The following is a 20825-nucleotide window of genomic DNA, read 5'->3' as shown; positions in this document are numbered from 1 at the left end:
TTTTGTTGCTTTGGAGTTTCTGTTATATCAGTTTATTTTCCTTTTGTTGATGAGCATTTGTATTATTTCCCATTTGGGGCTATTAGAAATTTTGTTTCTAGAAACATCCTTGAACACATCTCTTGGAGCACATGTGTATATGTTTGGAATAGAATTAATGGATCACAGGATGTGCAGCTTGAGTAGATCCTGTCCACTGTTTTCTTCCTTGTGTGTGTGTGTGTGTGTGTATGTGTCTTAGTGACAGAGCCAGAGAGAGGGTCAGACAGACAGGAAGGGAGAAAGATGAGAAGCACCAATTCTTCATTGCGGCACCTTAGTTGTTCACTGATTGCTTCTCATATGTGCCTTGACTGGGGAGCTATAGCAGAATAAGTGACCCCATGCTCAAGCCAGTAACCTTGGGCTTCAAGCCAGAGACCATAGGGTCATGTCTATGATCCCAAGCTCAAGCCAGTGACCCAGCACTCAAGCTGGTGAGCAGGCGCTCAAGCCAGATGAGCCCGTGCTCAAGCTGGTGACCTTGGGGTTTCAAACCTTGGTCCTCTATCCATGATGCCATTGCCTGGTCAGACCCAACTGTTTTCTGAAGTCGTTTTTTCAAAATAAACTTATTTATACACACAGTAGTGCGTGAGAGTTCCCATTGCTCCATTGGCACTTGAGTGGTATTTTCAGCCTTTAAATTTTAGCTACTGGCCTGGCCTGTGGTGGCGCAGTGGATAAAGCATTGACCTGGAAATGCTGGGGTCGCCGGTTTGAAACCCTGGGCTTGCCTGGTCGGGGCACATGTGGGAGTTGATGCTTCCGGCTCCTCCCCCCCTTCTCTCTCTCTGTCTCTCCCTCTCCTCTCTAAAATGAATAAATAAAATAAATAAATAAATAAATAAATTTTAGCTACTGTAGTGGGTGTTTAGTGGTATCTCATTGGGGTTTTAATTTGCATTTTCCTAGTAACTAACAGGAGTGAGCAATTTTCTAGTTATGGGCCATTTGGATTTTCTCTTCTGTGAAGTCCCTATTCAAGTCTCTGTGTCCGTTTCTCTAATTGGACTTTCTGTATTTTTCTTAATGAGTTTTAGGAGTTCTTCAGGTTCTAAGTACTGGTTCCCAGACTTCAGTCTACATCAGAATCACCCCTGGGAATTGTTAGGACACAGATTACCGGTCCCCACCACCAGTCTGATTCCGTGGCTATGAAGTGAGAATCAATCTGCACTTTCTAACAAGTTCCCAGGTGCTGCTAATGCTACTGGTGCAGGGACCACACTCTGAGAACCAATGATCTCCTGTGGCCTATATGTAGCAGCAATAGATGTTTCTTGTTAGTCCAGGCCAAAGTGACCTTTCAAAAAAACAAAAAACAAACCTCTACAATTTAATACTTGCTCAGGCATCGGGCATAAGCTAACATTCTCTCCTTTTTCCTGGAAATAGTGCATCTGGGTTTGCTTCAATAGCAACTACTTCAATCTGTCTAAAACCAACCTATCTGCTTAGAATATTTGGTACACCCAATTCATAAAGAGAACCAATCAACAATGGAAGATAGTTTTTCATCTCACTGGCTTTCAACAGCAAGGGCATGGGTCAGTAATCCCTCTAAGAACAAAAATACAGATCTCTAAAAGGAGATAAAAACTGTCATTTATTTCAATTGAATTTGTTTCATTAAAAACTCTATGATGACATTAAAACAAATAGAAACATTTTTTAACTGCTTTTAACCTCTAAAGACCAAATAAACACACACATTTCAAATATTTGCACTGTTTTAACAAACATTATTATCACTGTTGTCATTTAGTCTCCAGAAATAATAACTTTGACTATTAAACAACTTACTGGTTTACTGGACTAAACATCAACAGTACTATTTCCAGATATGAAGAGTTCAACAGCTTCTACACTCCATGTATTTTGGTAGTTTGCTGTGTATATGTTTTTAAGGCTTGATTCTATAAAACATGTTTCTGTTGAAGAGTCCTAAAACCTGATATAAGAAGGAATTTATGTTAATATATGCGCCTTGAGGGTGGTTTTTACTTTATTCTGAGGTCATGAGAGTCCACTTTAAACAATGAAAGTAAAACCTTTAGTAACTTGAACTGAACATACCATAGCTATCACCAACCACCAAAAAACCCAACAACCATCGTTCAAAGAAAGTACAGCAGGCCCTAAAAGTATTGTGGTTTGTTGATTTACTGATCAGAAAACACCTAAACAAACTGCTATTAGTGGTCAAAAGTAAACTAACCTAGGTAGGCTCGGCTCATAAAAGTGAGCCTTTTGGATGCATCCTGAGAATATACTGAATAATTACAGTCATTGTTTGCGATGATTTTTGTTTTTCCTCACCAACTCAGGAGAGCCTATACATGCAATTTAGAAGAATTTCAATAAAGGCTAAACCAAAGGTTTATAGTCAATCAAAGGTTTGCCGGCAGTAAACCAGAAACCCAAACAAGAGTATGGGGGTCTTTGGGTTACTACAGTCTCGACATAAGAAGTTTCAAGTTTACGACACTCACTCTGGTAAAAGCTTTTAAAAAAACCGAGACATGCCTGACCAGGCAGTGGTACAGTGGTGCAGTGAATAGAGCGTCAGCCTGGGATGCTGAGGACCCAGGTTCAAAATCCTGAGGTCACCAGCTTGAGTGCAAGCTCATCTGGCTTGAGCACGAGGTCGTCGGCTTGAGCGTGGGATTAGACATGACCCCCCGATTGATGGCTTGAGCCTTAGGGAGCTGGCTTGAAGCCCAAGGTCACTGGCTTGAGCAAAGGGTCACTTTCTCTGCTGTAGACCTCTGGTCAAGGCACATATGAGAAAGCAATCAACGAAAAACTAAGGTGCCACAATGAAGAATTGGTGCTTCTCATCTCTCTCCCTTCCTGTCTGTTCCTTTAGCTCTCCCCCCCTCTCTCTTGCTATAACAAAAACAAAAACAAACAAAAAAATTTGAGACATGAGTGTTTTGGCTTATGCTGTTAGTGTTGTACTACGTGGGCAAACTATTGTAGTTCCAGACTAGCCTGGAACAATTCTTTAAGAAGGTAGAGAGGCCTGCAACAAATCCTGTACCCTCTACATCAGCTGCTTCTAGAGATGCAACACTTGTATTCTACTTGTAGTGCAAGTAGAATCATCTCCAGTGTCTCCTGCATGTTCTGATTCACCTGACCCAGTATCTCCAGCACCTTCTGCAAGTTCTCCTGCCTCTCCAGCTTCCTCCTCCCAGTAAGTCACTCTCTCCCACCTTGCAATGCCCCTTCCAGTGTGCAAGCCAACCACAGGAATAAAGATAAGGAATTTTTTTTTACACTCATATTTTGTAATTATTTTCTGTTACTACAGTACAGTGTACAGTACAGTATATTTATGTCCTTTTCCTTATTCTGTGGCTTAGTTGTGCTTTTATGTTCTAGATTATGATTTTACAACTATGTTAGGATAGATTAGTGACTTATGCTAGGTTGTGTTTCAACTAACACCAAACTTCTGGTTCTGTCACTGTCATAGGGACGGAACTGTGTCGTAACCCAAGGACCCCCTGTACCATTATATATTTAGAAATTGCCATTGGCGGTTTGGCCTCTTCTGAAAGTACCACCAAGCTGAGTGTAAAACTGCAACAGTCACCATGTCAGAGCATGCACATTTAAAAGAAGATCAATGATCACACCTGTGTCCTTTCCTAACAAATCACCTACAAGGGCTCTTATTTTGAGAAAGCATTATTTTCTCTTCCTTTCCTTTTAGAACATATAACTATATATTGCCTTTCTATATTTAATTGTATTTTTTGGTGAGGTGGGGGTTGCCACTACTACTTGCCCTACTATCATGCCACTAAAGTAGATTTTTTGTTTTTCCTATTAGTTTTATCAGTACTATTTTTAACCAGAGCCCTGGGAGGGGGTAAAATAACAGATCCTAGGTATGTTAAAGAAAGTGGTAAGACAAAATGGCAACTTCACAGAGTTTTCAAGTAAATAGAATCCCTGATATAACTGGAAAGCATTATGTAATTTGGGGGGGGGGTAAAAATCTCTTACAGCTTGTCTTATACCTCACAGAGTGGGCTTTGGCTCTGAGTATCTTAAGGCACAAAACCTGGTAGATAACTTTTATTGGTGACCTACACTGATTTGGATTTTAAAAATACTATAACATATAAATATAAATAAAAATAATACGCAATTTTGTTAGATCATAAAATCATTGGGTGAGGTTGGAGGAAAAAGTCAAAATAAACTAACATCTTGTAAATTTTGCTGCTAGTGTAAAATAAAGTACAGTATAGTTCAGGCAGTGCAAAAATTATTGGAAAAGATGCCTTCAGAATAGGCTTGACATCGTAGTAGAATCACAGTGCTGTCTCAAAAACTGTAAAGGCTGAGGGCTCTCCATTAGGAGTGTTCATAACCACATGGCCATTCTGAGTAATATCTGGATAATTCCTTTTGAAGTACACCTGTATTAAAAAAAAAAAAGGCAGGATTAAGAAGAATTTGTTTAAAGTTTTTAAGTCCCCCTCCCTAAGGCAATGCATTTCTATGGCCACTTCTTCATGTGAATCAAATCATATCATTCATAGAGGCACAACTGAAAAAGCACAGGAATGCTTTTGTTCTATGAAGGAAGTAGCCCCATTAAAACCCTCAGTGGGGCCGGGTTTAATGCCAAAAAACCTGTAGATCCACTTTCGTTCTGATCCTTCTGATTCACAGATATGCTTTATGACTACATTACATTGATTAGCAGAATCATTTTACTGACTCAAAACCTAGAGATAAATTAAAAATAGGGTGACAAAGAGGCTAGGAAATCTAGTGTCCGCACGAGCACTTCTCATTTTCCCACATAAAACGAGCACAATAGATTTGGATGTTAATATCAGGTTGTAATCCCTATATTTTATAAACTCTGACTGACACGCATTGAAACTCTGGCGTGTATGTATGAAATATCCCAGCGTTTAATTTGTGCGGGAAAGCAGTTAAAGGGCCTATAGAAATGTGATCTGAGGATAGTGGGCCAAAATAATGAAAAGAGAAGCAAAAGCTTTAACAATGACTCCACCAAGCAACTTCTCTAACATGTAAGATGATACCAAATAATAGGACAGTTCTTCGCCAGGCTTTTGAGTTCTTGAATTCTACCAATTTCTAGCTGAACTAGAGGAGATACAGGTTTTCTGATAAATGTATAATCAGACCATAAAGGAAATGAAATGCTGTCAGGTTTCTCTGTTCCACAACCGTCAGTTCTTAGTCGCTGTATGGTATCTTGGTTTCTTGAGAGATGTGCATAACAGAATGAAATAATGTCAAGACTTGTGAGCTCTTATCTCTAAATGTGTTTGGGTGAGAAAGGACTTCAAATGTAATTTTTTTTCCCCCCAAGGAAGAATGTAAAAAGTTTTGTTTGAGTCTTTCAAACAGAAAATGTACCATCTAGCTGAGGCTGACCCCTGTCATGAGCTGGGGCTCTTAGTCACACGATTCTGGATCTATTTGAAAAAAACCTGGCTCCAAATATATTTGTGAGTGCTGTCAACCAAGTTATCATAGGAGATAATGGACTCAGACAAAAATGAAAAGCGCTGAGTCAGCCACCTCCACAGTAAATGCGCTTTTCCCTTGTGGCTTACATGTTCTCTATTCCAAAACATCACTGTATATGAAATCCTATATATTGTCACTTAAGGAGAAAAATAAGAAATCCTTCAATAATGCTTGGACCCCACTAGGTGAAATCTGAGACTATTCCCACTTTAATGCCAGTATTTAGAAATAAAGCCGGTATTAGGGGCTAATTTATATCATCTCCTCACTCCACTTTTTAAAAAGCCATATTCTGTATGATTATAGTTTATGTACTCCAAAAAAAACTATCATCTTGGGTGAAATTTAAAACAGCCAAAAGAACAAATGGAAATTCATTTCATTTTCTACTGCTTGATAGTCCTCCCAAAGTCAGTCAGTTTCTTTCCCCATAATCCTCTTAATGTAACTTTGTAAAAAAAATAAACAATGTTATTATTAGCAGCTTTTCACTAATATGGTCTTAGCTTCATGGTCTGAAATACTTGAAATTGAATACTGAAAACATCTTTTCCATATATAAAATCATTGATTTGACCTTTCTTTTTCTTCTCTGTTGCCAAGTATTATAATATAGTCTGCTGAACAGCAAAGGTGTGAGAAGGCATCTTTTTCACAGTGTGGGCTATGAAGGTAGTTGAGATGACTAAAAAGTTGTTAGCAGAGTCCTCATGTATAGGCTAGACCTAGGAAGAGGGCCAATCCTAGCTCTCTGTTCTGGGACTCACTGCTAATCCTGGAAACCTTTCTCCATACTAGCTTCCTCATCTCTGAAATTAAACAATGACTTACCTCATAGGAACTAATTAATGGCTACAAACCACTGGCTGAAAACATGCCGAGTTAAGTGTTGGGTGTGGTTATGATGTTGCACAGAGAAATGGACCCTTAGTCCATGGAAAGTAGCAGCATAAACCAGCTTGAATGATGAAAACAAAACATCTGGGAGGCCCTTCTGTGAATCTTCTGATATTATCTTTATGGAACCCCAGAGTTGTAGTGTAGACACCTTTAATTCAGTGGATGTGGTAACCCAGGAGGCAGAAAGGTAGTTTAAAGATTACAGAAGTTGGAATACAAACTGGTGACGTTGAGTAGTTACTTAGGGTCTTCTGCCTTAGTTTCTCTATTTGTCAAAAAGGGATAATGCCAACTCAGAATGGTTTATGAAGATTGAGACAGTGTCACAAAAGGTTAAGTCACAGTAAGAAGAATGTAAGATCAGTGAGGGTTTGGTTTCTTGTCCCTCTTCCCCGCCTTCTCTTGGGTTAAGTTCATTTTAATTTCTTTAATATACATTGAAACTACATTGAACATTTAAACTCTAAATTGTCAGTAAAGCCACCATCATGCAATTAGATCTTACTAAATGTAGCAGAACAATCAATCTGGGGGCAATAGAGATCTGACAATATGGGAAAACATGGCACAGCAACAGAAGGTAATGAAATGTGAGAGAGGCCCAAGGTGAAATGGAAGAGACAAATAAAAACAGCGAAGAAATGAAAGTTCTACTGAAAGCCCCACAAAGATGAGCCACTGCTGAAAACAACAGGATGAGCCATGGAGGACAAGATTGAGAAAGGAAAGTAATTGGAAAGTAATAAAGGATCAAGGAGAAAATAGCTATAAAATAAACAAAGAGCAGATAACATGTGGATGATACAGAAGAGAACCTAATCAAATAAAAAAATTCAAAGATATAATTTAAGCAAACTTCGAGAAATAAAAGAATAGTTGAGTCTAGAGACCAAAAGTACACATGATATCCTAGGTAAAACTAATTACCTTAAAAAAAGAGAAAAAAAAACTTCTTTGGATATCCAAAAATGATCAAATTATGTCTTAACTTGACCTTAGACTTCTCTACATGAATAAGCAATACTAGAAGACCTTGGATTAAAATGCCCCTGACATTTTATAACCAGAAAATTTAAATTAGAAATGTAGTAGACAAATATTTCTTCTTGTTTTTTAAGTGAAAGGAGGGGAGATGGTGAGACAGACTCCTGTATGTACCCCAACCAGGATCCACCTGGCAACCCCGGTCTAGGGCCGATGCTCCAATCGAATGAGCTATTTTTAGTGCCTGTGGCTGACGTACTCAGACCTACCAAACTACCAGTGCCCAGGGCTGACACTTGAACCAACTGAGTCACTGGCTACAGTTGGGGAAGAGGGAGAGAAGGGAAAGAAGAAGGGAGAGAAGGGGAAGAGGGAGGGAAAGAAGCAGATGGTCACTTCTCCTGTGTGCTCTGACTGGGAATCAAACCTGGGATGTCCGTATGCCACGGAGCCATCCTTAGTGCCCAGGGCCAACTTGCTCCAATAGAGCCATGGCTGCAGGACATGGAGGTGAGGGGAAAGGGAGAGAGAGAGAGAGATGAGAGGGCCAGGGGTGGAGAAACAGATGGTCGCTTTTCCTGTGCGCCCTGACCAGAAACTGAACCCAGGATATCCACACACTGGGCCAATACTCTAGCACGGAGCCAGCTGGCCAGGGCGGGAGCTGCATTTTCCAACTGGACATGGTATTCAGAACCTGGGCTGCACCCAACAATTCCCCTGCTGTTCTCCACTGACCAGCTCTGTGACCTTAAGTGAGCCCTCAACCCAATCCCATCATCCATGAAGTGGGATAAAAAAAGAACCACCTTGAGAATTAACTGAAATCGTTTATGTGATAACCGTGTAAAACAAATTATATATGCCCTGGCTGGATAGCTCAGTTGGTTAGAGCATCATCCCAAAGCACCGAGGTTGCCAGTTTGATCCCTGGTCAGGGCACATAGAGGAACAGATATGTTCCTGTCTCTCTCCTGCTCTCTCCCTTCCTCTCTCTAAAATCAATAAAATAAACATTAATTTAAAAAAATTATAAAGAACTAAACAAATATGATTACCATTAGTATTGTTAAATTAGGTACAAGATTATTGGACCAAGAATCATGAGATTCCTAATTCTATGACCTATGTGCTTTTCTGTATGTATGTTACAGTTGAATTAAAACACTTATTGAAAAAACAGACTTCCAATTCTGTAACTGCTATAAACTAGTGTAGCACTAGTAATGCACACAGTGCCACCTTCCTTCTAAAAGGCCTTAGTTTCCTTATCTGTAAAATAAGAGTGTTTTACATATTATATTACCTGGACCTATCTAAAATTCTGTGATCTTCTCTCAATACTTAACACCTTCATAATATATAACACATTCTTTAAATGGACACTTTGACACTTAGGTGGGGACATACCTCTTTGATGTAAAATGCCTGCTTTTTTAAAAGAACAAAAAGGGTTTGTGAGATTCCTGGCTGTTTTTGTGACTAGATCGTACAGGGAATCCCGAAAGATCCATGAGGCCTGATGAGGGAAGCTCTGACTGGGAGACAATGTAGTAAACGGAAGTGCTATGTGAATTTCAGGCATAAAGAATAGTGTCCACATGCAGCTTTCCTACATTCATATTCACTGGAAGTACTTGGGGAAAGTTCAAACACAGATGGTGTCATCCCTACCTAGGGTTGAACTCCAATTCTGTCACTGATGTGGCTAGCCATTCAAGTCCCAGCCTCTGGTACAAGCACAGCAGTAACAGATAGATCCTGCATCACAGCGCATGGCACACAGGTCTCCGAGCCTCCTCCTCCTCCTCGCTCATCGCCGTCACTGCCCAACACAGGAACTGAGTCTCTCTGCGCTTCTCAACCTTGTTGGTTTAGACTGCCAATGATTAGGAGCCTGCCTACCATTTCCCTGGGAGATCCTTCTAAACCCAATGAATGAGATAATGTATTTTTCCCCCTCAAACTCTCAAGTTTCCTGGATGTGCCTTGACAGCGTTTCCATCTCAAACGTCTCGAGCATCAGTTGGAATGAAATGCAACAGATCTGCACAACGTGAGCATTCTGTGCTGTAGGAGAATCTGAACCGACCGAGTCCAGATGAGTGAGAAGCCCGATCTGAGATCTCTCTCGCAGGCACACACGCTTGCGTGCGTGAGCATGCACACGGCCCACCCCTCACCCCCACTGTGTCTGCCGATTCTCAGCAGACCTGACTTCAGCCTGGGACGTGTTGTTAAGACCGAGCCATGAAGCTTTGTCTCTGGAGGCTAGTAATTGAAAAGGGCACAGGGTGCTTGTTACCGTGCCCCTCAGTGCCAGATGGTGCAGAGTGAGCCGTGGAGACGGACTCTAATTACCACTCCTGGTGGCGCGCTCACCTGCTTTGCTGTTTCCGTGAGGGCAGCAGCTTCTGCACTGCCCAGCTGTTGCACCATCTTGTAAAATAGGCTCTCTTTATTCTGCAGCAAAACATAGGGCTCATCATATTCTTTCAGTCTTCCTGAATCCAAAACCTGTTAATCAGCAAAAAGAAACCCATTAGCACACAATGTTTTGCAGTAACATATCATAACTCAGACAATATTTCAGAAAGGGCCAGGACAGGGAGAAGAGAGAGCATCTATTTGGGTGGCAGGCCCTCTCAGGTGTCTACTCTAAATGGTTTCATTACCCTGTTTTCCTAGGCAGACAAAGGCCTATCCCGACCTTCTATTATTATAATGTTATAGGAAAGGAAGAAAATGAAGGTTTCAGGCTATGATTATGGGCACTCAGCAGTACTGTGGCATTTTAAATTCTACCAAGGGCATTTTGGGTTGTTTTCATTAGTTGGGGCTTTTAAGCCCTCAGACTCTGAGCTCTGAGGGATCCTTATACATATATTCAGAGTGGGGAAGTTTCTTGATTTAGGAAAATCAAACTCAATTTATCTAAAAATTAGGGTGATGTCATACAAACCAGATAGTGGTGACCTGACAGCAAAGTAATGACAGAGCTGGTGTGACAGAATCTGAGTAATATTTGGAAAGGAAGTAAATAAACACTTCTGAAATTCCTTTGGGGTCCTGGAAAATGTCACCTGGTAAGAAGGGACAAAACCCTTGCCGCCAAGATTAAGGTGCATCTAGAAGTTGGCTCTGGTGGCAGTTTATTGTGCTGAGAGTGGAAAGCTGGCTGCAGGAGCTCCTACCTAAGCAGCTTTAGCACAACTGCTCTGCAGAGAAGAAATCTTTCAAATCCAATTTTCTCTTTGGATAAGACAAAAGCAGCAATTAAGAAATTGAGCTCCAAACCCTACTGATCGTGGCCCACACAGCACACGGGGGCAGCCAGTGGTGGGATTCAAATAATTTAACAACCGGTTCTCTGCCCTAATGACCGTTTTAAGTATAAAAAAAGTGATATACCGAAAGGTAGTTTGTTATTTCATGCAATTAATACTTAAATAAGAACAATACAAGAGGTGCACAAAACTAGATTATGAGTTTTAAAATATTAATGAAAAAATATTAATATCTGACACAAAATAAAGTTGTTACTTAAGATATTTCCATATTGCTTCTTGATTGGCATCCTCACTTGCAATTTATTTTACCTATGAGTGGCATGAACATTTCTTTGGGCACTTAGAATATGCTGTTGCACAGGCAGATAAATGTTAAAAAAGAGTAAGGAATGCGGAATGTAAATTTGTGATTTCCACATTGGGCGGCTGCCCTGGCACCCACCTCAGAGAGAACCCTGACTACAAGTGCCATTTTAACAACCCGTTCGCCGAACTCAACAAAAATTAGGTATTGGTTCTGCTGAACCGGTGCGAATGGGCTGAACCCCAGCGCTGGGGCGGCCCAGGCCGCCTGGGACCCAAGGATCTGCCGCCACAGTTCTCTTTCCTTGCTTCCTGCTCTTTCTTCAGCTGCCTCTGCTCCAGCCACTTTATTGCTCATTAATATGTCCACTGGAAACGGAAAGGGAGAAGAAGGGGCTCTTAACTCTGCATTTCTACTTATGAGTGGCTTTGGTTAATGGCTTCAGAGGGGAAAAAAAGAGTCTGAAACAATTGGCCCAAATGAGATACCTAGGGAAACAGTGCTGATGTTAAGTGGCACTTAGTTCTTCATTTAGGCCATATTCAGAGTAAATTTATCGTAAGAGAATATGCTGAAAATCTAAAGCAGGACACAGGTTGTTTTTCCCTATCTAAGTATTACAGCTAATTCTGTTCTGTGCTATTTAATGGGAAGCATTTATTCAGTCTCTTATAAAGGGCATTTTCCTGTTAATCTTTTGTTTACTACTATGAATCACTTGCTAAGGGCAGCTTTCTCAAAAGAGTTCAAGAATAATTGAATCTGTCACAAGAACATAATAATTAAAATGTCCTATAATTTGGCATGACAATTTAGATGCCCCGAATGTGTAATTTACTTAAGCATAGCATTATAGAGCATAACCACTTCTCCTGATGTTGAAGAAAAAAACTCAGTTTTAAAATACATGTCTCACATGCTAAAGGCTAAGTAAATAAGTGAATTAAATTACTTCATACAATGAAAAATTTTATATCCTGCAAAAGCATCAAGGAAATGTTTAAAAAATCACCACTTCAGAGCTGGTGGGAAATGAATGCTCTGGCTATAAAGACTTCACATAATTTTTAATGGAGGCATTACTAATAGGTTGTCCTTGTCTAACTTCCAATTTATTCAAATTTGAATGAATGGCAAATCTTTCCAGTTTCTTGCAGTCTGAAAACGCATGAATAGCATTGAGATGAGGAGTTTTCAGATTGGCCCAGTATCCAAAATGGTAGAGACAGAAAAGAAGTGTTTTCAAAAAGCAATAGGATTAACAGTTATAAATGATAGGAAGATCACTTTGGTCAAAATATTTTGAGCCCTACAAGCATTATCAATTTAATGGCTGTACATTATATTTCCGAGAGAAGTTTTCAATTTGGGGGTGGGTGACAGAACTGTGGTAATCTATTATAAGATTGATAATTTATTAGAAGTTTTAACTTCTGTAAGAAATACTTTAAAAATGTAAAATAAATATACCTCTTTTATATCCTTTTGATATGCATTAAAACAAAACACAGTATCTTAAAATGAACTGCATTAGTATTGCTTCAAATAGATGAATTCACAAGATCTGAGAAATGAGAAGCCTTGGCAGAGATACAATGTAACAAAGAGTATAGCTACCTAGAAATCAATAAAACCACCTCATAATGAAAACAGCAGTCTTTTGAATTGGAAAAGGAAAATAAAGAGATATGGGTTGGACATTCCTGTGCCACATGCTCCATAGTCATCACTGTTAATTCTCAAACTAGAGTAGACAAACACAACACACAACACAAAAGTTCGTTCCTTCCTTTCCTTCTCCTTCCTTTCCTCCTTCAGTCCCTCCCTCCCTCCCCCCCTTCCTTTCTTCCTTCCATTAAGTATAAGTGACTACCTAATATCACAGCACTGTTTTAGGAATGGGACATTCCAAGGTGAGCAAGACACAGCCTGTCAACAAGCTCGCAGCCAGAGATGAAGACTGAGGTGCAGTTAAGTTACATAACTTGGCCAAGGCCTCAGGATCAGTAGATGGCAGAGCTGGGGTTTGAACCCAGGCCTGAGCCTGTCTTCTTTCCTCTCTGTGTGAGTACTCACAGAAAGACCCTCTTTATTATCAAAAGTAAAACATTTATTTATTTTTATTATCAGAAGTAAAATAAGGGAGACGAGAATTTTAACATCCAATTTTCTAAGATAAATTTCCACACGAATACTATCTTAATTTTGTATAATTTAAGAAAATAATGCCTATGAACAAAAGCATTTCCCCTGTCTGCTTTCCACTGCAATTTTATTATACTCAGTGCTCAAATTATTTACTGTGTGCCTGGTGTATACTCACAGAAAAAGAAAACCAATTTTATTAAATTATTTAATAAAGCACAAGTAACAAATGGCCAAAACACACTTGAAAAAATTTTAAAGAAACTTTCATTAATTCTTGAGTTTTTTTGGCAAACTGATTGCACACTTAACTTACATTCATGCCATTATGTTATATTTCTGTGGAAGGGCCAGAGATACATATGTAGCCCACAGCCCCTGCCTTTAGGAAGACTAAACTGAGAGAAGATAAAAATATCCTCCAGTTATAATGCAAGAAAAAAAGCACAAGGAGGAGGCTGGCAGTAGAATAGATGACTTCGGGCCAAAGGCTCCGAGGACGAGCTTCAACAAGGGGAGCAGTGAACTGGGCCCTGAAGAAGGCACAGACTTTACCCTACAGAGGTGCGGGCAGTGGGCAGTGGTCATAGACAGTGAACACAGAAGGCTGGAGGTGAGTCTGCCGACTCCTTCGGGCAGGATTGTGTGGTTTCCCTGCTCACTGCGGCATCTCCAGGCCATGGCATTGTACATGACCAGTAACAGGCACCCAGCACATGCGGCTGATAGCTAAATACAATGGAAACTACATTCAGGGCATGACTGGGTGATTGCCCAGTGGTGTCATCTGGCAAAAACACAGGGTGAAATCAAGGCAGGATACAGTGTAGCTGTCTAAAGGAGCAGGATATAGGGATACAGGCTTGGAGGACCACATGCTTCAGGTTGATGGCTATGGGCAAGAAGGAAAGGAAAAATGAGGAGGGATGGACCAGGGTTGAGGATGGAGGCTTGAAACTCATTTATATAAAAAATCTGAAAAGAGAAAGAAGAGAAGGCAGTGCAGTGTAGATTAACGGCAGGTGCTGGGGGCGCTGCCTTGGACAACAGACTGAAACAAGGCCAGAAACAGCACTCTGCCCACTTAGCCTTGACATTCACTGGTTTGAGCAAAGATTCTAGGCCTTTTAAATAGGTAAACATAATACAACTCCCAATTTTCTTTTGTACAGATAAAGAAGTATAACTCAAAATTTTTATTTTAGCATCCTTCATATAGGTAAGAAAAGGCTCCTGAAATCTCCCACCCTGTCTCCATTCTTCCTGCAACCCAAGTTCAAGTATAAACCACGCACTGAAGTCAGTGTGACAGCAATCCCTCGGCCCCGGGATCTGTCCAGGAATGCCAACCTCAAATTGCTCGCTGCTCTCTACTAGGTTAAGGAAAAACACATTATGTTGGATGAGTCAGTCAGTTACATAAGCTCAATGAAGATGTGTTTATCAGGCCTGTATATCTGCAAATATTCCAAGTAGCTGTCCTAGATATAAAAATTAAATGGACCCATTGCAAAATAATTGAATCCATTTTAATTGACAGGATATCATCAGTAATAGTCGGGTGGCTATGGGGAGCAGGGGGAGGGGAGGAGCTCAGGGTGGAGGAAGAGCCGCGTGATGGGAAAGAGATGCCGAAACAGCTTTCCACACGGTGACCAGCAATAAAGGGAGATCCCCATTAGCACCGAGTGGGGAGGGGAGGACCTGAGTTTCAGGTGCCCGCTCTCGGCTGCCAGGTGATGAAGGGGCACGGGAACAGTTATCCAACCTTGGAGGTTGAGTCTGACTGGTAAAATAGGTGCCTGTGATTTTTCTCTGTGCCAAGTGTAACTCAAAATCCTTTCCTCGGTCTTGAAATGGAAGCCATTCTCCTCACCTGGGGAGGATGAGGACTCGGTCACAAGGACCTCCACAGCTGCCCCCAAAGCGCCTGCTAGGGCGTGTCAGCCCCTCCCCCTTGGAAAGCCCTTTTTCTCCTGGATGGTGCTTTCTGTGCTCACATTAGTTATTTTTCTCTCTGGAAACATGAATGAAATCTCATGGCCTGTTTTTGAAGGAGTTTTTCTTTTCTGAAAAGTTCTTCCTGTGGCCATGTAGGCTTATTTAAAGAAAGGTCCGTAAAGACAAAAAAGGGAATTTGAGTAAAACTCTAATTGGCTTGGAGTTGTTTTTGTTCTCTTCCTGGCGGGCATGGTAAACAGTTTCTAGTTTTGAATTCTCGGGAAAAAAAAACTACTAAAAAAAAGGTTTGAGTCAGGGGAGAAAAGTAAAGATTATAAAACCGTAAGATTGCCTGTGAACAATCTGACCAGGTGGTGGCGCCGTGGACAGAACATCGAACCTGGACGCTGGAGACCCAGGTTCAAAACCCTGAGGCCTGAGGTCCCCAGTGTGAGCGTGGGATCATAGACATGACCCCATGGTCTCTGGCTTGAGCCCAAAGGTCGCTGGCTTCAGCAAGGGTTCACTGGGTCAGCTGAGCCCCCTGATCAAGGCAGAGATGAGAAAGCAACCAATAAGCACCTAAAGTGATGCAACTATGAATTGATGCTTCTCATCTCTCTCCCTTCCTGTCTGTCTGTCCCTGTCTCTCTCACCCCCCTCCCCCCAAAATTAAGTTGCCTGGGAACAGAAGATGTGGAGCCTGAGATCCTCAGCCCTGGTTTCGGTTCTCCAGACTTCCTTCCCAAAGAGCTCCGCCACTCCACAGGGCCAAGGCCGAACACGGCAGCACTGCTTGGAGAGCAGCGCCACTGTCTCACATGCTTTGTTGCTCATGCTGCAAGGGAGATCCCGGGTGCTCTAAAGACTGGAGTGTGCAGGGATTGGAGGGGAAAAGGCTGTGCTATTGGCTGAAAACAGGTCACAAGTAACAAGCTAATGCTGAAAACTATAGAAAAGAAGCCGTCTTTAATGCTAGAGGGGTGAGCATTAGGAGAGAGAGGATTGCTAATGTGTCTGTCTTGCTCTACTGTTTTGTGGCAACTGAGCAAACAAGGAAGATTAAATGAGCTGTCATTACAACTACATCATGTTTAATAAAGTTAAAATTGAGAGAACATCTTTGTAAAACAGAATTCTAAGCCTAACACATTAATGACACTTAATGAACCAAAACTGGGTAAATCCCTTTGGAGAGCCAACACATAAACAAAGCTATTAATTAGGTCACAGTTGTTTCCCAGCAAGGCTTTTGTTTGATTTACTTACAGTAAACAAAACCATATCCATCCGTCTTTGTGTAGAAGTATTCACCAGTGCAACAAAATGTAATTATTATACCTTAAGCACTTGCAATTACACGACTTTATGATGACAGCACTGTTGGCTATGCCCTTCATTAGCATCTGTCACTTCCCCGGCCACTCCCCAGGCTGGTCACCCGCCCTCTGGAGCATTAGGCTTTGCAGCTGATTGACTTGTCTTTAAGTCCTTAAACCTTTCAAAATAACAGAAAAGACAAAGCACTTGTTCTCTGGAAATAGGTATTTCTAAAGCAAGCAAAAAAAACCAAATTGCTTCAAAGAAAACTCAAAGGTGTGGCCCTGGCCGGTTGGCTCAGTGGTAGAGTGTCATTCTGGCATGTTGAAGTCCTGGGTTCAATTCTCGGCCAGGGCACACAGGGAAGCGCCCATCTGCTTCTCCACCCCTCCCCTTCTCATTTCTCTCTCTCTCTCTCTCTCTTTCTCTCTCTCTTTCTCTTTCCCCCCTTCCTGAAGCCATGGCTCGATTAGAGCGAGTTGGCCCTGGGTGCTGAGGATGGCTCCATGGCCTCCACCTCATGCACTAAGAACTCATTTGCTGAGCAATGGAGCAAGGTCCCAGCTGGGCAGAGCATCGCCCCCTAGTGGGCTTTCCAGGTAGATCCTGGTCAGGCACATGCAGGAGTCTGTCTCTCTGCTCCCCTCCTCTCACTGAATAAAAAAAATTAATAATAAACCAAAGGTTTGAGAAAGAACATTATTTACACTGTTTTGCCAAATTGAAAGCCAACTGGTAATCAGAAGCTCTAGGATTAAACAGAGGGTTTACACGTGGGGTTGATGGAGCAGAAAGAGCAGCTGCTCAACTCGGAAGCTAGGGAAAGTATGTCACAAGTCCCCTGAGGTCTGATCTACCCTTCCCATAAAGGAGTCAGCAACAGAAAGCAGCTCTGACCAAGGTGCAAATAAGTGGCCAAGTTTACATCTCCTGGTGGTGGGACTCCCCAAACCCTTGATATCACTGATGACCTAGGGAGTTGTAACGGCAGGTCTCCCGATGCCGCAGTTGGGAGTGGGAAGGGTAGCTGCACGGTGAAGGGTCCACTACAGAAAACAAGACCGGCCGTTGCAAAGGAAACATGCTCGAAAGAGAGCCCGTGCATTTTTCTAAATTTCAGTACTTTTGAAAAAAAAATTGAATTTATTGGTGTGACATTAATAAAATTATGTTGCAAGTGTACAAGTCAATATAATACATCATCTGTGTAATGTATTGTGTTCACCACCCCAAGACAAGTCTCCTTCCATGACCATTTAATCCCCCTTTACCCTCTTCAGCGTCCACCCTCCCACTTTCCCTCTCGTAATCAATACACTGTTGTGTCTATGAGCTTTATTTTTTCTTTGCTTAATCCATTCACCTTTTCCACCCAGCCCCTAACCCCCATCCCTCTGACAGCTGCCCATCTCTTCTCCAAATTGATAAATCTATTTTGTTAGTTTATTTTGTTCATTAGATTCCACGTATAAGTAAAATCACATAGTACTTGTCTTTCTCTGACTGGCTTATTTCACTTAGCATAATACTCGCCAGGTCCATCCAAGATGTCGCAAAAGGTTAATATTTCCTTGTTTTTTATGGCTGAGTAGTATTCCGTTGTGTAAATGTAGCACTGCCTTTTTTTTTATCCACTCATCTACTGATGGGCACTTGGCACAAGAATAAACTCAAAAATGGATTAAAGACTTAAATGTTGGGACTCAAAAACCATAAAAATTCTAGAAGAAAACATAGGCAGTCCAATCTCAGACATTTGTAGCAATATGTTTTTCTGATCTATCACCTCAGGCAAGGGAAACAAAGGTAAAAATAAACAAATTAGACTGCAACACACTAAAAAGTTTTGCACAGGAAAAGAAAACATCAACAAAATGAAAAGACAACACACTGTGTGGGAGAACATACTCAAAATATATCTGATAAGGGCTTAATCTCCAAAATTTATAAGGAACTTATAAAACTCAACACCAAAAAGTAAACAATCCAATTAAGAAATGGGCAAAGGACCTGAATAGACACTTCTCCAAAGAGGATATACAGATGGCCAACAGGCATATGAAAAGATGTTCAACATCACTAATCATCAGAGAAATGCAAATCAGAATGGCTATCATCAATAAATCAACAAACAGGTGCTGGCGAGGGTGTGGAGAAAAGGGAACCCCTGTGGTCTGTAGGTGGGAATGCAGACTGGTGCAGCCTCTGTGGAAAGCAGTGGAGCTACCTCAAAAAATTAAAAACAGAACTGCCTTTTGACCCAACGATTTCACTTCTGCAAACATATCAGAAGAAACTCGAAACACTAATTTGAAAGAATATAGGTGCCCTTATGTTTATTGCTGTGTTATTTAAAACAACCTTTGCAATTCCCTACTCCAAATTGGCTTATTCCTCAGTTTAACTCATTCACCCAGATGCTCTGGCCCTACACCTAGAAACTGGCACTGACTCTTCTCTCTTCTCTCATATCCCATGTTCAATCCATCACACAATCTGCTTGGTTCTCCTTCGTTATCTACCCCAAGTCCAACCATCTCATCATCTCTACCTCTAACACCTCAGTCTAAGCCACCAACGTCAGGTGGGGAGAGAGGGCGCCAATGGTAAAGTGAGAGTGAATACTGCCTTTGGAGAACTGAGAGAAAATCAATCTGGTTTAAACTACAGAGGAACGAGGGAGAGCAGAGTGGGGACAGGCTGGAAAGGCAGGGAGGGGCGGGCTATACATTACTTTGTAAAACCATGTTAGGAGCCTGACCTGTGGTGGCGCAGTAGATAAAGCGTCGACCTGGAAACGCTGAGGTCGCCGGTTCAAAACCCTGGGCTTGCCTGGTCAAGGCACATATGGGAGTTGATGCTTCCTGCTCCTCCCTTCTTTCTCTCTCTCTCTCTCTCTCTCTCTCTCTCTCTCTCTCTCCATATATATATATATATATATATATATCTTCTGTCTAAAATGAATAAATAAAGTCTTTAAAACCATATTAGGGATTCGAATAGGCACTCATCAAGAGGGAAAAAACTGAGGTTCTTGAAATTTACTAGGAGATAACTGGCAAGTACCGTATTGAACAAATGGCCATACTTGGATAATGGCAACAAAGCTGGCAGGTTAAGGGAATATTCATGTCCTAGACAGTTGGGTCTGTGGGCCACTTGGATAAATGGCCCACAGAACCAATGGATAAGATCTAGAAGTGGCCAGCTAAGAAGTCTGCTAAATTCTGTCCTCCCTGTTGTTTCCCTAACTGACCAGACATTCCCAGGTGACAGTATTTCTTAGTATCACATAAAAGGAAGCTGCTACCATCAACGCTGTAATACCAAAACCAAAAATAAATCAATATGGTACACTTAAGAGCAAAGACTTCATTTGTACGGACCTCCAACAGGGCTAGAGATGAAGCCATCTTTCCACTGCTGCATCTAAAGCCTGACCAAGTGATTGAAACAGGCAAACTTCATAGCATCATTCACTTATTGTGAAAGAAGGATGCTTTGTACGACAGTCTGAGAAATACAGTGCTAGAGGTGAGAACGACAGAGTGACAAGTAAAAGCAGAAGCGAAAGGTTATTCACCAATTACCATTCAAAAACGCAAAATGAAAGACAAAGCATGCTTGATCTTACCCAATGTTCTGAAATCTATTAAGTCTCTGTACTGTGATGTTGGACGCCACACAATTGCTCTCAGACCTCTGCCGGAGTGGCCTGCTTCCTGCTGCAATGTTCCAGTGCAGAGGACCAGCTGCCCTGCTCGAAGCCTAAAACACCCTTTAGGTGAAAATTCCCCACTGCTGTGGCGTACTGTGACGGAGCTCACTCTGCACACCCAGCTGGGGGAGGGCCAAGGCTAAAGGCACCGCTTCGATGCTAACAGTCTGGCATCTTCTCAATATCCCTACTGATGATCCCATCTGGCAACGCGTGGGAAGCAGTTCAGAAACCACTCAGGAAGTCAAAAGCAGCTACACTACCGTTGGATACAAGAAATTTTGGATATTATTGATCATTTATTACTGGTCATTTAATCTATTCTGTATGGATCATAAAAATCACTGGTTAACTTCATCTGTTGCCTCTCATGCACTACACAGGCCTTTTTTAAAAATCTATTTACTTCTTCATTACTAATCACTGGGCCCTGGTATCTAGTAACAACATCTAGTGTACACAAGATAGTTGAGAATCTGTTCATTGCCATGGGCTGCGGTTAGCGTGAAATAGCTTACATTCTTTGGGCTTATTTGCAGCCAAAGGTTTTTTCTTTTGAGGAATGATTTCCTTTCCATTTTATAAAGCCACATTCTAAGACCTACTGAAAGTGAGTGAGTAAGAGGGAAAGAAGAAAGAGAAGGAAAAAGAA

General features: G+C 41.4%; 1 protein-coding gene across 1 annotated transcript in view; it reads right to left on the bottom strand.

Moving 5' to 3' along the window:
* Window positions 1-954: 954 nt before the first annotated feature.
* The window catches only part of ABCC4 (ATP binding cassette subfamily C member 4 (PEL blood group)), a 294246-nt gene continuing 274375 nt past the window's right edge, over window positions 955-20825 (bottom strand). Inside the window, exons 30-31 of the mRNA XM_066380684.1 lie at window positions 9838-9972; window positions 955-4478 (exon numbers count right to left, since the gene is read on the bottom strand). Coding sequence (XP_066236781.1) covers window positions 4371-4478; window positions 9838-9972 — 243 coding nt within the window. The 3' untranslated portion in view covers window positions 955-4370. The remainder of the gene's footprint in view (window positions 4479-9837; window positions 9973-20825) is intronic.

Source organism: Saccopteryx leptura, chromosome 4 (assembly GCF_036850995.1).
Source record: "Saccopteryx leptura isolate mSacLep1 chromosome 4, mSacLep1_pri_phased_curated, whole genome shotgun sequence".
Lineage (NCBI taxonomy): Eukaryota > Metazoa > Chordata > Mammalia > Chiroptera > Emballonuridae > Saccopteryx > Saccopteryx leptura.
Note: the sequence above shows the minus strand (reverse complement) of the source record. Positions and strands in the feature narration are given on the sequence as shown.